Source organism: Folsomia candida, unplaced genomic scaffold (genome assembly GCF_002217175.1).
Source record: "Folsomia candida strain VU population unplaced genomic scaffold, ASM221717v1 Fcan01_Sc003, whole genome shotgun sequence".
In the NCBI taxonomy this organism is placed as follows: Eukaryota; Metazoa; Arthropoda; class Collembola; order Entomobryomorpha; family Isotomidae; genus Folsomia; species Folsomia candida.
This window is the reverse complement of record NW_019091195.1, coordinates 11,736,841-11,753,058: the sequence shown is the minus strand read 5'-3', so window position 1 is coordinate 11,753,058 and position 16,218 is coordinate 11,736,841. Positions and strand designations below refer to the sequence as shown.

At 36.9% G+C, this 16,218-nt stretch overlaps 2 protein-coding genes across 7 annotated transcripts; both read right to left on the bottom strand.

Moving 5' to 3' along the window:
• Positions 1 to 45: 45 nt before the first annotated feature.
• On the bottom strand, positions 46 to 8,303 carry LOC110846680 (glycerophosphocholine phosphodiesterase GPCPD1). 3 transcript variants are annotated; one of them, XM_022093500.2, is made up of 22 exons: positions 7,905 to 8,303; positions 7,637 to 7,836; positions 5,920 to 6,074; positions 5,523 to 5,713; positions 5,342 to 5,430; positions 5,162 to 5,224; positions 5,007 to 5,084; positions 4,895 to 4,946; positions 4,701 to 4,816; positions 4,558 to 4,607; positions 4,248 to 4,348; positions 4,084 to 4,191; positions 3,988 to 4,018; positions 3,688 to 3,916; positions 3,356 to 3,418; positions 2,917 to 3,057; positions 1,719 to 1,849; positions 1,640 to 1,655; positions 1,346 to 1,385; positions 1,194 to 1,273; positions 982 to 1,067; positions 46 to 916 (listed from the first exon to the last, which is right to left on the bottom strand). In XM_022093500.2, the coding sequence occupies exons 3-22, from the start codon at positions 6,045 to 6,047 to the stop codon at positions 583 to 585; spliced, it is 2,127 nt and encodes a 708-aa protein (XP_021949192.1). In that variant the 5' UTR covers positions 6,048 to 6,074; positions 7,637 to 7,836; positions 7,905 to 8,303; the 3' UTR covers positions 46 to 582. The 3 variants fall into 3 exon arrangements, with proteins under 3 accessions (XP_021949192.1, XP_035706027.1, XP_021949195.1); XM_035850134.1 differs by having other exon boundaries at positions 7,637 to 8,303; XM_022093503.2 differs by lacking the exon at positions 3,356 to 3,418 and having other exon boundaries at positions 7,637 to 8,301.
• A 696-nt stretch (positions 8,304 to 8,999) lies between these two features.
• LOC110845855 (uncharacterized protein DDB_G0284459) lies at positions 9,000 to 16,141 on the bottom strand. Of its 4 annotated transcripts, none has more exons than XM_035848930.1 (11): positions 16,026 to 16,141; positions 14,885 to 15,821; positions 14,646 to 14,781; positions 14,422 to 14,518; positions 14,230 to 14,330; positions 14,079 to 14,165; positions 13,799 to 13,986; positions 11,210 to 13,676; positions 10,820 to 11,105; positions 10,160 to 10,709; positions 9,000 to 10,061 (listed from the first exon to the last, which is right to left on the bottom strand). In XM_035848930.1, the coding sequence occupies exons 4-11, from the start codon at positions 14,422 to 14,424 to the stop codon at positions 9,736 to 9,738; spliced, it is 4,008 nt and encodes a 1,335-aa protein (XP_035704823.1). In that variant the 5' UTR covers positions 14,425 to 14,518; positions 14,646 to 14,781; positions 14,885 to 15,821; positions 16,026 to 16,141; the 3' UTR covers positions 9,000 to 9,735. The 4 variants fall into 4 exon arrangements, with proteins under 4 accessions (XP_035704823.1, XP_035704824.1, XP_021948070.1 ...); XM_035848931.1 differs by having other exon boundaries at positions 14,646 to 15,197; positions 15,565 to 15,821; XM_022092378.2 differs by lacking the exon at positions 14,646 to 14,781 and having other exon boundaries at positions 15,565 to 15,821.
• Between the last annotated feature and the right edge of the window lie 77 nt (positions 16,142 to 16,218).

Here is a 16,218-nt window from a genome sequence, read left to right as displayed (position 1 = left end):
AAACAAGTTAGCATAATACTCGTTTCATGAGAACAAAATTAGACGTAAACGATGAGAACTCACTGCTTTTATTAATTATTGCAAATATTATTTCACCAAGTGCGGTATCATCAGTGAATAAATGCTATTATTTTGATATCAAAATTATTTAATTTGAGCAACCGAATGGAGTATTACGGTAAATAGCGTATAAATGGCACTATGCAGAACTTAAATGCAAAGCCAAGCCACTACTCCTAAATATAGTACGTATGTATATATGTTGTATGTATGATGTGTAATAGTCATATACTTTGGGTATTGATCGTGATCGTCTAATTTTTATATATGTAGAGGGTATAAGGTAATTCATAATTCCTTCTTAACGTTATAATCTTTTTGACTTTGCATTGCAGTAGATAGCGTACGTTCATAAAAGCGACGATGAAAGATTTTAAACACGTGTATTACAGAGAACAAATTAAAAGTTTCTTGTTTCGCTAGTAGCATAGCAGTAGTGGAATTAAAAACCAAAGAGGTCAATAATAATCCGAATACTAAGGACATATATCTAAAAGTAGCGAAAATCAATCAAGTATTGAGCTATAAGACCGCATTTGGACCATTAACCTCTGACTCTATGAATTGCGCCAAGTCGTCGTTTTTGAAAGTGGGGGAGTCTGGCAGTGTTGAAGGCGGAGTTTCATCAGAGTCCGTATCCTCTGGGGGCACTTGGTGGTGAATTATAACGTCAGGGCTGATTTCTGCCTCTGGGGACATGACCGCAATTTGCAATAATTCGTCCTGATGTTCCGTAAAGAAGATGCTCTTTTTCTCAGTATGAGGGATGTGATCTGTGATTCGATCGTAGATTACGCCGTGAAGTCCTAGCTCCTTAAGGTAGCGAATTGTTGCTGCATTGTTATTATCATCTCCCCTGTCGCGAAATACAGAGTTCTAAATTGCCTGAGCTGTGAGGAGTATAATAATTTTAAACCTTACCAGCAAAATGCAATTAGGCCATGTTCCACAATTTCCTTAATTTGCGATGGGTCACGTAGAATATCTTCCGTGTGGACGTTTAAGCCCTGGAATTGGTTGTTAGTGGTATTATTAGGGTATATGGAGTGGTGCTCAATAAAATAAATCTTTTTTAAACAATATTGTTTACGCATATTTATTATTATTTATGCGTATTGTTTTTTTTATATTACCAATATTCCAGCATGAAGGGCATAATAAACTGCCACCGAGATATTTTTTGTTCGTGCATCTTTGTACTCTGGATATTTACCTATTTAAGTATATAAGAATATGGAATATGAATAAAAGCATAACATTAAGAATTTAAAAAAATCTAACTTACTTGTCACTCCTTGAGTCAAGAAGAGGACGGGATATTTGTTCTGAAAGCCGAGGAGAACATAATATAAGTTGTGAACTAATACTAATTTAATGTTATATACTAATCTAAGGTTGTGAAACATATATTTTATTGTTGTAGGTGATCATAAAATTAGGGTCTTATTTAAACTTTCACGCAATGTCGAAAAGACCGAGATGATTTAAACGAGTCTCCGTTTAGAACGCATGACACATACGTATATAAGCTATAAATTACCGTAAATACCGATTTTTTAGTAAATAAATTATTTTTTACCTGTTTCAACCGAATCCTGAAATTGATTTTATAGATAATTTTTTCATTGCACTTTATAGTTTGTGATAATTGTACATACATTGTGCATATATCCGGGTGAAAACAGGAAAAAACGATTCGTCGTTCGCCCCCATACTCCAAAACAATTTTTAGTACGATATCTAAATACATATTTAACTCAAACGGGTTTTCTAATTCCCAATTTCCGTCCTAATCAATACAAATACAAAAGTCAATTAATGGCGATAAAAATTACTTTGACTTTGATGGCATTTTATTACTTACAATGCGATGACGCCAGTGGTCTCGCTCCGATTTTTATGAAACTTGGATAATTATGTAGCCTTAGGCAAATAATTGAACACGTGTTTCGGGATTTTTCATAATGTTCAGCTTAAACGAAATTATGACGTGATCCGTGAGCGAGAATTACCATTTCTACCGTGACATTTTTCTCATGAGGGAGAAAAATCCAGATTCACGCTTAGCGATTCCCTCAAAATTTCGTTTAAACTTAAAATGCGTTGTCATGAAGTGGTTTTCTACCAATTTCAAATTGCTCGCACAAATTTTGAAAATTTTGAAAATTCAACAAACCAGAAATTTTGAAAAATCAAAATTTTTGAAAACCAGATTTTTCTTAAGTTACTCAATCGAATTTTCCTAAGTCACTCAATTTCCCCTACAACCGAAATCACGCGTCTTCATGAAAAAGTAAAACGGGTAGAGTTATTTCGGTTGTGGCGGAAATTTAGTGGAATAAATTTGGGAATAAATTTTAACCCGAATTAAAGAATCGAAATGCGGTAAATTTTCAAATTTTATCCGGTTTCCAAAATGCATTAAGATTTTTGCACAGAATTACATTGAGTAACTTAAGAAAACTCTGGTTTTCAAAAATTTTAATTTTTCGAAATTTCTAGTTTGTTGCATTTTTAAAATTTTCAAAATTTTCAAAATTTGTGCGAGCAATTTGAAATCGGGAGAAAACCACGTCACGCCCACGCATTTTAAGTTTAAACGAAATCATGATGGAATCGCTAAGCGTGAATCTGGATTTTTCTCCCTCACGAGAAAAATGTCACGGTAGAAATGGTAATTCTCGCTCACGGATCACGTCATAATTTCGTTTAAGCTGAACATTATGAAAAATCCCGAAACACGTGTTTAATTATTTGCCTAAGGCTACATAATTATCCAAGTTTCATAAAAATCGGAGCGAGACCGCTGGCGTCATCGCATTGTTAGCATATCTACATATGTATCTACATATTTACCTTTGTTTCCATCGTCCACTTCACTTCGACATTGAACCCCACGTGATCTGGCAAAATTTCCAAGGCGTGTTTTAAGGTAGGAAATGGGTCGTGAGCGTCGTCTTCGTCTTCGTCCGTGTGAATTTCATTCACGTGGCTCACCTGCATAAAATATGGACAATCTTAAACAAAACGTTTATAACATTATTTTGGCTCACTCATTCTTCAGTAATTAAATGAAGGATTGGTAAAAACACAAACGAGAAAACACTGGCTGTAATTTGGTTCAACCTAGTGTTATTTCAAGATTTAAAAATACTTGCATACCATAAAACAGTCAAACAATGCATTTTTGTGTACAAGATGAACTTAGTTGAGGGAAAATTCACTTGGCAAAACTGGTGTTACTATTTCAACGAAAATTTGGAGAACAATTCAATTTTCGAGAGAAGCAACAAACCTTCCTGCAACCAAGGTCCAAATCATTGACAAACTTTAAAGCTGTCCAATCTGCCAAATGCACCTGATGATCGGAAATTTATTAAGTTATACCAATGCAAATAAGCAAGTCAAAAAATTACGGAGAAATTCAGATTGGTTTCTCCAAAAAGTTGCGGCATGAGGCCGTGAGAAATTAAACAAAGAGATAGCTTATGAAAGACAGAAAGATGCTCAAATTAATAAGGCATATAGTTCAGTACTTTACACACATATGTGTAATAATTTACAAAGTTTTTAGCCAGTAATACAGTAATCTAATACAGTTAATTAATTTTATTTAATTGGGTTTACCTTTAGCTCATGAAGTTGTTTAAGAGTGAGATCCTTAACGGGGATTCGTAACGATGTTAGCTCCCCACCTTTTTTTGCCTTTTGCTGAAGGCCTATACTAACATGGAAATCGTGGAATAAGACGGGGACAAAATCTTTGGATAATTGGACATCAAATTCTACAAAATCTGCTCCATGTTCTGCTGCCTTTTGTAGTGAAGCAATTGTGTTTTCTCGAATATTTGCACATCTAAAAAAGAGTTACGCATAAATAGTAATCACTTCATCATCATTGAAAGAGCTTTGAAAGTATATACGCACGATTGGAAAGATCTGACAGAATTTCCAGCGCCTAAGAGATTCATAAAAATTAAATCTGACATTATATTTTAAACCTTAATAGTAAGTATTGCATACCTCTGTGTCCAATGTCCAACCCTTTCCACTGATTTTTCCAATAGCGACTATAACTCACTCTCATATCACAAGCGCAGGTCGGCATAGGCTTCACAACCAAATAGTCAACTACGAAGAAAGTGGTGAAAGTCTTACAATGGAAATCAAACGACTCAAATGAATACCATTAATTTGTCCAATTGGCTCCTGTCTCAACGAAGTTATGGGCACACACATTTGTCCAATTGCTTTTAGATTGCTTGGAAGGATATGGCAAAATCCAATGCTGGAACAGAGATAAACGTATTGCTTATTTAATTCGTAGGAAAAGAGCCAAGCAGGATTTCATGAAAAAGTGCTATGGGGTAGCTATTTACTTAGGACCCAGTTCAAATGTAGTATGTGTATGATTCCATTTTCATAATTAGTTAAATTAGTTGAATTAATGAAAGTGGAAAATTCTTGCGAATAAATAATATAAAATAGATCCTGTACCTCTTGGGAATATCTCCATCTCCATCAACATAGAAATCTATCATGTAAGCCTAATACAAACAGAAGAACACAAATATTAATACAGATTGTCCCGTTATTTCATTGCCACCTTTGAAATTTCACCAGACAATTATTATACTCACCACAGTATGCAGCTGCAAAACCTGAGCCTGGAAAACCATCATGTAACGGGGATCGAAAACTGTTCCAAATTGTTCCTGAAGTCTTAGTTGATAACTATCCTCATTGATCACAGCCACTTCAAAATAAAACAAATAAAATCGATTTCATACTATATTTTATGGGATAATATAATATCATTGTTTCTCAGTTGTACCTTCGATAATTGGCCAACCAACATGGCATATATCAATGCCAGATGAGGAATCCTAGCAAAATTTTACCCAGTCCAGTTGTCTGGTGGATATTTAAGCTATGTGTATGCATACCTGATACTCCATGCTATCATTATAATCGGATGCAGAATTTTGACGATTTAAATTCACAGCAACCATCTTCATTCGAATCTACGGTAAATCGAGATAAGTAAGTTACGATGATACAACAAGCATAAAATATAGAAGACGCAGAACACAATCCTTACAGGAGCATTTTTATACTTCTTTCTCCAGAATTGGATTGGACTGTCATAAATTTTAAACTGGACCTGTCAGCAAGATTATTACATCAGCATTAATTGGGGAGAAGTTTGTGGCTCTATTAAATTGTTTCAGGGGTTCGAATCCCTTAGGCTAGCATTTAAAAATTGTAGTTGCACACGTACAACAGATTCATACGTTAGCCAACCATGCTCAATCTTTACTGCTCTGTCCTCAGGCCCGAAGACCCCGAATGTATCCACGCCATCCTTAGCTGTACAAACACAATAGGTTAAATAAATAACACTTTAAATAACTACATAGACTGCTTCTAGTAATTGACATTTAAATGATAATTGATCATACCTGCGTGCTGCTGTTTAATCCTTCTTGGCACTTGGGTGGTTTCCCATCGTCGCATCACGATAACTTTTTCATGAATTCCCATAAGGTCGTCTAGGCTCATGCACACAAAGTATCGGAATTGGACTTCTTTTATGGTCTTGGGAATTAAAATTGTTCCAGCCCATACTTCCGGGTTCTCAGGGCTTTCGAACCTAAATTTTCAGTTGAATATGTTTATTCAGTCGCTATTAATATTATGAATGTTTTGGGTAATGGGCCCCCCTGGTTTTGCCGCTGTTTCATTTCGTCCGTAAGTTAACATGGTGGCGGGCGGATTTCAAATTCAAACAGGGGACCCATTACCCAAAAAACGCATATAGTACCAATAATAAGAAAAGGTTTTTTTGCAAAAAATTACTCGTGAGCTCGGAGTAGAAGCAGGGCTGAGTTTGGCTGCCAGTCTCCAAGTTCAGCACAGTTCCCAACCACACCCACAGATTCTCCAGGGCTAGCGAAGCAACCCACGCGAAACTGAATTTCCCACATTTCGACAATAGCGGCCACCTTTATTTTCTAAACGATGTAGAATTACATATTATTGGTCAAATATTTCGTCGAATGATCAATCACAGCCATATTAAGGTCATGCTATATATGTATCAGTAAACTCAATGAGTGAGATCCTGGTGGTGGTGTCGTTGATTATTCATTTATTTTATGAAATGTTTGTTTTGTATCGTCGTCAAAGCTTCTCATACATATGTTTCAGGTTATCTAAGCTGAATGACCATCTGCTCGACTCCAATGATGATGGCGTCAAGATAATGGGAATTATGCTACGCATATTAAGAATAATCAATCAATTGCATGACCTACTGCAATTCTTTTATGGTTTGATTTGGTGGTGGTGACGATAATTATTAACATTCAGCTTCCGAAGGCTAAGACTTATGTAGTACACGAGCAAAATGGTGTAAATTGAAAGACAGATCAGAAGCATCAGTTTGTAGGCAGATACCCCCATAATGAAACTTCTCTTACGCAATAAGTTGATGTATGAATTTAATAAGCACTGTGTATAGTAAACCATTCAATGGATTATTAGCATTATTCCAGCAAGTTTTCCTGCCTCCCGAGTAGTTAAAATATTGCAAACTTCATATATCTATAATTATGTATTATAATTAATATAATTATCTTGTATTGACCATGTCTTTTTAGGTACAAAAATCACGGTATACTCGAAAAAATACAACAACTTTCTCATGCAAATAGCAATGCCGTGACGTTGTCGTCTTGTGATTACTTGTAAAAAATGTGGTTTATTACGTATTCGTAAACTAGTTTGAAAAAGTCTAAATTGCCAACGACGCCATACAAGTAATTCCCTGACTGGGTATGAAATAACTAATCCTAAGTTGGGTTTGCTTGCATGCTAGTAATGCAAATTTTTAATTGTCCACTACTCTACGATCGGCATAGTTTAACAAGTTTTGTCTACAACTAATTACTGTCTTCAATATATCAAGTTTATATCAGATAAATAATTAGCCTGGTTAAAACTGCTGTTAATGTTGGCAATGTCACACTAGAACTGTACTTGTGCATCGCATCAGCATACATATTTTGCAAATCCAGCATAAGTAGCAATGTCACCAGTTGAGGAGTCTCAAGTCAAGTCATGGCCACAGGCGCAGATAGATGCCAAGAAAAATTGAGAGGGTTAATGTTTCTCAGAATTAGCTATCTGAATACATAATATTATTACATATATGCTTGTGTACGTGCCGTAGACTCGTTGAACTGAACGGTAGTACGTGCAGAAAGTTTGTATCATGCAATTTGCACCGATAAAGATGCCTCCGAGTCTGGCTGAACTCTTCTCCTTTCAACAACGGGGAACAACCTAGTGAACTTTCAATGTCAAAAGAACTATTGTTGCCAAGATGGAACATTTGAATTATAGTCACCATATAATTTTATCCAGATTAAAATGACCATAGATGAACATGCGTAGACGTGCATCATTGTACCACCACGTCACGACTGCGATGCAGCTAAAATTATTCTACTAGTTTCTATCCGATTTATTTCTGTTTCGGATAATCACCTACATATATAGCAAAAAGACTTACGTCGTCGTATCCGTTTGTTCTTGACGATTTGTAATCCGATTAGCTTCTGCCGAGCGGACTAATTTTTACACTCCTGCTTAAGAAGAGTAAAACTGTGTGTCTTGCAATTATTATTGGTGTATAGGTGGAAATAATAACTACTTTGCCCCACGGAGAGGTTTAATAGTTTGGCTACCTAACTTTAGTTTCCCCTCACCTATCTGTAATGATGGATGAGACACTGTTAAAAAATGTAAAAATCTTGTCCCTAAGCGAATGTTCTCTGCACCTCATTCTGCCTAGAAGATTAATCTGGTCGTATGCCCTTCAACTTGAAAGGGTCGGGTCGTACAATGAAAACCCTCCTTGCACCTTTTCTGAACACTTTTAATAACTTACTCCTCAGCACGGAGAAAATGAACCAAATTGCCACTCTGGTAAAAATAGAAATAAAGGACGATGTTTGACATGATGTGAACGTGTACAATTTTTTTCTAACAAAAAGGCAGAGCAGCCACTGCATACACTTTTTGGTTATACCGTACACTACAATGAAAACGTGTTTGGGTAGAAAAGATGAATGGATTGTGCGAATGAGGAGGACTGTTGCAGAGTGAAAGCTGGATGAAGTATGTGATCAAATATTATATGCACGCTGCTGTGGCTGTGTTACACAAGCTATGGATTCGGTACGACGACTGAATACGAGTTGTTATGATTCATTCTCATCTCGTTTGTTGTACAACCCGTAAGAAGAGAATTACGTTTTTATATGTATGCACCATTCCGGAAACGGTGGGGATAGGTCCAAAAACTCTGCAAATCCACCACTGCTTGCTCTTTTCGCACATACCCGACTACTCACCGAGAGCTTTCTTACTTTCTTCTTCGGACAAGGCATTAATGATACATGATTTTTGCAAATTTGGCTTGCTTATTAACGATTTTAGTCCGACTCCGACATACATCAATGCTCAGTCATTAGCACGATATTGTGTTTAGCCTGTAGCCAGGTTAATGATCTATACATACGTTATGATGAAAATATCTATAGTAAACCAAGACTATAACGAGACACGAATTGACAATTAAAATATGGCACAATTCTAATACCGCATGTGAATCAGATTCAGGATGTAGATACGTAATGTGCAAGTGAGGCATGTGATAAGTTATCACTGATAACTCTATGGGGAAGTTACGAGGGAAGATGTTGGAAATTTGCTTCTCTGCTATGTAGATTTATGCAAAATGTAATACATATATGCCAGACTAATACCTAAATGTAATGCGATCCTAATTTATGAAAATTGTGGTATTTTTGACAATTGAGATGCTGTGAGTCTACAAAGACGTAGATAAAGTTATCAAATGCACAAACTGGTAGTAGTAGTAGTGATGTTAAAAATTTATTCGTCAGCCTTGCAGACCATCACTGCTTACTGCTGTTGCTGTTTGGAGTTGTACATATTAAGTATACAAATCTCGCGAAATTTGGCTGTACTTAAAATATTGTGCATTCTTTAATTTAGTAATAGTACAAGACTACAACAATAACAAGGAACACCTTGGTCATAATTGTAATTTGTACTATTCTGGATTGGTATTGAGTATAAATCGACGACTCCCATTCAGAGCGTCATTAGAAATAGCACATTTATAAAGTGTCATATAGATAATAAGGTAGAAGAAGGAAATAAGTGATCTTTTGTGAACATCAACCAGGCTAAAACTGATTCACTTGCATTCATTATTTACAATTCGAAAGTTTTGTTTAACTAACAACCATGTTCCGCAATATATGTACTTAACCTTAAAAATTAATGCATATAAATTAATGACTGATTAACTTTTATAATAAATTATAGTGACATATTACTTGGGTATACTTATACATTTGTCCTTGAACAAAACTATGTATATATATATTTTTTATTTTAAAAGTAATTAACGCACCATAATAAATTAGCAAGTGAATGCATACCTCTATATTGCATGCAAAGTGTCATTATTCCTGCCACTTGCATCAAATATGTATTATTATCTATCCAAGTTGCAAAATAAATGTTTATTAAATACTATTCCATGGTAAATTGGAAGCCTCATGCTTCCATTTCCGCTTACTCCACGGGTATTATTTTGGCAGGGAGGAGGGATGGGTCAGGCATCATATCGTTGGTTGGGGAAAGCGGCGTGTCAGTGAATTCTGATGGAACATCAGCGGAGGGGCGACGTCTTTCAAATAGGCCATTGTCTTCCCAGTTATCGCTGTCATTCGTAGTAGTATTAGAAGTAGCAGGAGGAGGAGAACGGGTCATCGTCGAGTTTGTACTAGATCTCGTGGCTGATCTATCAGGCTGATTTAATTCATGAGAATAGTCGCATCTACTTCCACTGTTGCAATGCCCTTTCATAAAGAACCGGCACGGAATATCTCGTTTCGAACCTGTGTTATTACGAAATGAATATTTATTTATTTTCTAGAAAAGTGGCAAAAATTAACTGTGAATAAATTACATAAACACAAAGTTTAAGTAAACGAACCTGATCGACCTCTTGATCGATAATCATGATCTCTGTAATCTTTTCCTCGCTCTCTATCTCTGTCTTCTCGGCGACGTCTTGGACTTGGCGACCTTCTATGATCTCTGTCCCTATCTCGATCGTGGTCCCTTGATCCCCTGCTGCTACTGCTGCTACTGTAATCATTTCTGCTAGAACGACCCCGACTATCATAACCACCACCTCTTGACCTAGAGTCTTGATCTCGAGCAGCAGGATTATCCCTGCTCAACTGTCGTCGTAAATCAAAGTCACGAGGAGGAATAAGTCCTCCTGCAGAGGTATTATTTTGTACTGAATGGCCATTGTCCGATGCAGACAATGGTTCTCTTCCAATGCCAATATTGTTATTTAACATCATTTGCACAGAAGGCGGCACATTGGGGAACTGAGCATTTAGAGGTTGCTGAGAAAACGGAATCCTTGTCTGTTGTTGGGGTGGAAAAAATGGGTTTCCAATTGGGGGCGGTGGTGGAAATCCAGGGGGCAGTGTCATTGTATTTATAGGGGGAAATCGGACCATCTCATTCATCTGCAGGATATAGGTACATACATAAATTCATGTTCTTATAAACAATTTATAAATAAGATAAAAGGACTAATTTTAGATGTAGAAAGCTTTCCAAATTTAATATAACTCACATTCATGTTATTTGCACCCATCAGCGAAGTTGGGTTTGCACCCCCGATATTCCATGGGTTGCCAAAATCGGTAGGAAACACAGATTGCGGATCTTGAGGTGGGGGCTGCTGTTGGAAATTGACATCGCCAAAGCTAGCCGACATTCCAAACGGGTGATGATTGTTTGGAGGCAACATAGGTTTGGGAACAATTCGATGCGAAAAGTCTGGTTTGGGTTTAGGCCACGGCATGTTACGATTATCGTATACTTTTGTCACGTTCATGACATCTTCGATTGGGATTGTTCTACGTGAAAAATAAATAAAGTTTTTGTCAAATATTTTTTTAAAAATAAATTACGTTTGTTGATTTATGTAATGATAGTCTTATAAATAAATATAAACACTTACATGGACTCTATTCTTTCATCTTCGCTTGGTGATGATGGGTCAGGTTCAGAAGCTGTATCTGGTAACATGGAGCCAGGAGGAAGGAAAACGCCCAGATTTAGTCGTTCTCTTTCTTCTTGAATGTCTTTTTGATTGCTTTCAATTTTTGGTTCCTCCGTGGAGAGGGCAATTAGGAGTGGCTTTCTCCAAGGCATCTTTTCTTCAGAATCTTCATTCAACATTCGTTGCTTAAGATTCTTTACGATGTATTCCTTCTCTTCCGCCTTCTCATGCTCCTTTGCCGACAAGAAATCTTTGTGCTTGGTCACATTTACACGTTCTTCTTCATCTAGCTCGAATGTGCGAGTATCTGTTAACTCATCATCATCTCTCCATCGGACACTCTTTTTAGGCTTATTTCTAGAACGGTGAATTACAAGGGCACTTTTCAAAGGAATAGAATCTAGTTTAGGTGGAATAACAATGCAGACATCATTATTATCATCATCATCATCCATTTCACTATTTTGAAGATCATCTCCTGAGCCTGAGATATCCATTGTTTGTCCATCCAGAGAAGTATTTAGGTTAGCAGTAGAGGCGGCTTTATTCCCTTCAGTCCTAGTATCAATGTCTTCCAGCGTTTCTCTATAAAAGTTGAAAACAGGCTTGACAACCACGGGAGGTGCTTGAGGATCAATTAAAGTTGGACTAGAATTTGCTGCTTTTTCTTTATTACTACTATTGTTATTAATGACACTTTTTCCTAGCTTGTCGTCGTTGGTGGTTGAAGAGAGTCGACGTTTTCTAGTCTTATTTGATGCCTTTGTAGTATCAGAACTGGCAGTTAATGCATCCATGAATAGACTGCTTTCTTTCAAAAGAGTCGTTGGTTTCTTTTCTTTCGCTGGCTTGCTATCAATCTTGGGCTTTTTCGAGTCTCCTGGCTTCTCAATGCCATCAATCGAAGGTCTTTTTTCTGGTTTAGAAGATATGCTAGTGGAAGATTTTTCGCCCATTAAACTAGACGATGATGCTGATGATTCAGTGGTTTTATTAGAGCTTTCAGATTTATTGGATTTACTACTACTTTTAACAGTCTCTGTCATATCCTTCAATAAATCATCCGCTCTACTGCTCTTTGATGAAAATACTTTAGGTCGATGTCGTCTGCTCTCCTTTCCTTTATTGTTGGCATCATTATTGATGGACGACTCTGGTTTACTGGTGGTGTTTTTAGAGCTAATGGATGAGTCGTTGCTGATTTTCTCCGATGAGCTATTGTGATCCAGTGACGTTTTCTTTTTGATTATTTTATCAGACTCCCCTGAATATCCAAGGGCGTCGGCGAAACTGGATTGACGTTTTGGTATCTTTGGTATCTTTGAATTGTTAGGAGGTGCAGTTACAGACGGCTCCATGTTCAAGTTTAACTTTTTCAGGGTTTCTTGATCTTTTTCTTGTTGCTTCTGTTTTGCAGCGTCTTTCGACCTCTTTTTTAAGGTTGCTTTTTGCTGTCTAATTTGCTCTTTTAGTTTTTCTTCATCGGCAGCCTTTTTGGCAGCAGCGGCTGCTGCAGCAGAGGAACCTTTCGAACTTGAGCGCTGTTTTTTGATTTGTGAAGGATCTTTCGAGTCTGACTTTGATTTTGAGCCAGATTTAGATTTAGAAGTACTAGATTGTTCAGAAGCGGGAGGTTGAGCAATTGCTGCAATAACCTCCACAGGCGTCCTTTTCGAGTAAGTTTTCAGCATTCCTGTCCCTCCGGGTCCTAATTGCTTGTCCTCTGTCGTTTTCTGTTGCGGGGAGAGGTCTCCAGTAGTGGAAGTGGACGTTATCTCTTGTTGGTTTCGAAGCTGATTAGGCGATCCTGTCGTTTCTTTTGGTGGTGCCAATTTTAGCCTAACAAGGAATGGTTTACCATCCTTCATCATAATACAGTATGGAGGCTCTTCTTGCTTTGGTGTACTGCTAGCATCTACACGAACTACAACATTTTGTCCTGCCGACGTGTTAATTGATAGTGTAGGTGTATGGCTCTGAGATGCATTATTCAATTCAATTTTTATCGTATCAGCGGAATCATCTACAAGAACATTGGCACTATCAATGGAATGTACTACAGCATTTCCACTAGCCATCGCTTCAGATAAATCCAAGTGCTGATCAACAACTTGGTTGAAGTCTTCCGGATTAAATTCAATTATCGCATTTAGCTCAGCTTGGGAAATGTCAAATGAAGAAATATCTAAATCCCCCCCAGTACTAGTGGTGGTCGTAGTAGCAGTGGTTGTGTGATTTTCATGATCACCATGACCAGTGGATCTAGTTGATGTAACAGAAGAGCTTTGTACGGGAACCGAATGTGTGTGAGCAGTTGAACCAGTTCCAAAATTACTGCCTATAATATGTGTAGGACCTCCAACAATTAAATGCTTTGCAACGGCAATCCACTTTAAAACTACTTGTTTTGCGAGTTCCCGAATTTCTGAAGATTAAAAAACATAGGGTAAATTAATTATAAGTATAATATAAATTAATAAGTCTCTTGTGCTTATGAAAAAATTAATTATCGGCATGACATCCAAAAGACTATTATCATTATTATACCTTCGTTCTCGCAATCTTTCGAGATAGACTTGACAATTTTTGGCAGTTCATTTTCTTTCAACCGTTGAATTGTGGCTGGTGCGTACAAAAGTAGGCCACAAATTTCCTTCAACAGGTCATAACTTTTTTTTGATGTTGCATCTGAGGTCCATCCTAATACCATGTCCCATCCTCCACGCTGAAGGAATCTATATATAATCATGGTCATCTAGTCAGTTACATTATCATAACAAAAGTTACAAAATATTATGTACGAAGGTTTTTAAACCATGAAACTTACAAGTCTAATACTTCTAGAGGCGTTGCCTTTAGAATGTTTATGTATGTGCACTTGCTCACCAACTTTTTTGAAAATTTCGACATCAAGCTTGAAAATTAAAACGTATATTTATTAACATTTGTAATAAGAGTCGTGGACAAGTTTTTCTTACCCATAAATTTTATCTACTTCGTTATTTGACTTTATAGCGCCCGACGCCGGTTCTAATAGCGGAGCCAATGTCTTAAGTAACCTTTCTGGGTCGATGCGTGGCTGTAAACATGGAACAAAAAAATTATAAAATAGAGATTGCTCGTACAATTAATCATCAGAATATTATTGAAATACTTAATTCTTAGCATACCATCACGTCAAAACTACACACTTTGGAGATGACTTGCTTATTTATGGGTGTGTGTATCCTCCCTATTATTATTCATCACTATAATTGGTCAGAACTTCTGAAATAAAAAAAAATCAATATGAAATATTTATGAACATGCTGCAATGAGGTTTATTCATACATATGAAATTAATTGAATACTATTATAATGTTTTATGAAACTATTTACTAATTCTAATATCCACCTATTCATGTAATATGTCATTCTATGAGAATGGAAGCCACATGATGAACAAAGAGAATGAGCCATGAGGCAATATGGGACTATCCAAGCCCGTTCCGTGCCGTAAAATCTAGAGGAGTTTATTATACCAGATGCTCCTGGAAAAATGCATACTATTATTAAACTACTTTTTCACGTATTAATACTAATAAATATTAATAGTGTACGACAGTCAATAGTGCAGGCAGATAGGAGAATTACCCTCTCGCGTACAATTTCCTAGCCACATATCACAGATACAACATTTAGTAGCAACACATGCACAACCCCTTGAAATTGGATCGATTAAAGTCTCGATGTTGGCGCTCCATCCATAGATTTTGAACAACCGACCAACTTCTTACTGGTCTATCTCGCTATGATGACGACGACCAAATGCGGTATTGACTTGGTGTTGGTTGGTGCTTGAGGAAACTTGGTCTTGCTATTTTTTTGTTATGCCTGCATGTTCCCAATGGACGAGTTCATTCTTTCACTCCTTGGGGGAAGACGAACCGACGACGATACAACCATCCTACATTTGTGTAATGCCTTTTTAACGTTGAGCCAGCAAATTACGCGAGAAGAGAATGAAACTTTCGTTTGCAAATGAATACAATTACTTATTGGACGAGAAGTTCGCCATTTTGTTCTGTGGGTGGGTCTGTTCTACTGACTTTCGTATTTGTATGAATGAGAAATATAAATGAGGCGACTTTTTTTGACTTTTGTACACTCATAATCCAAATGAAATTGTTGCCTATCGTTTGATAATCCCCAAGATATAACATAGACATTGAAATGACCCCACACCATTATTTCTGTTGATTGATTACTTAAAACTACTTAAATGTCAATGTGATAGTTGTGGCTTATAAAAATTAGCGTACTTAAATATTCACCTTTTTTCTACACGAATATTTTTTTAGGAAACGGAAAATAAAATCTTGGTCTGAAGAAAAAATCTTCTCTGAATTCAACAAGGGGACGAATGACGGCTATCATCAGCAGGAACAGAAATATTTGGATTGATGAATTATTTCGTTTTCTTCAATACAGCAATGGATATGGATTGATCAGTTTCCTCTCCTCTCTGAAAACATCCACTTGAAATTTCTTTCCTGGTTTAATCAGTCAGACCAACAGCATCATTAGTTTCCTGTGGAATAAAAAATACAAGTTTATTATTTTAACTCCCACAAAATAGTAATAACACGGACGGAATAGGCTAATTGAATGTCCACCGAGGTGACACGAGTTTAAAAGTAATTAATGACTTTCTGGAAATGTGGGGGACGGAGAAGGACAAAAAAAAATGGGAAAATTAAAATAAAATATGCGAGTGAGCGAAGAACGTACGTACCTCGTTGAAGAGTTTCGTTGAAGTGAGAAATTTCCTCGGGAGAGCAGCAGCAGAGGACGAAGCGAGAGGAGCATCCAGCCAGCACGCCAAACTCCGCCTCCCCGCCAAACCACAAAACACAAACCTGCACAAAACAATGCTCATTCGCAATCAACGATAATTAACTTGCCGGTTGTATTGAGTGAAGAACGCT

Excerpts from the sequence above, each read along its gene's own strand:
- LOC110846680 (XM_035850134.1), bottom strand. The coding sequence starts at position 6,047 with ATGTGGGAAATTCAGTTTCGCGTGGGTTGCTTCGCTAGCCCTGGAGAA. Across the intron at positions 3,917-3,987 it reads TCTGTCAGATCTTTCCAATC|ATGTGCAAATATTCGAGAAA; the intron begins GTGCGTATATAC and ends ACTCTTTTTTAG. Across the intron at positions 917-981 it reads GGCCTAATTGCATTTTGCTG|GGGAGATGATAATAACAATG; the intron begins GTAAGGTTTAAA and ends ATTTCGCGACAG.
- LOC110845855 (XM_035848930.1), bottom strand. Across the intron at positions 13,987-14,078 it reads CCTCTAGAAGTATTAGACTT|ATTCCTTCAGCGTGGAGGAT; the intron begins GTAAGTTTCATG and ends GATTATATATAG. Across the intron at positions 11,106-11,209 it reads GATGAAAGAATAGAGTCCAT|AACAATCCCAATCGAAGATG; the intron begins GTAAGTGTTTAT and ends TTTTTCACGTAG.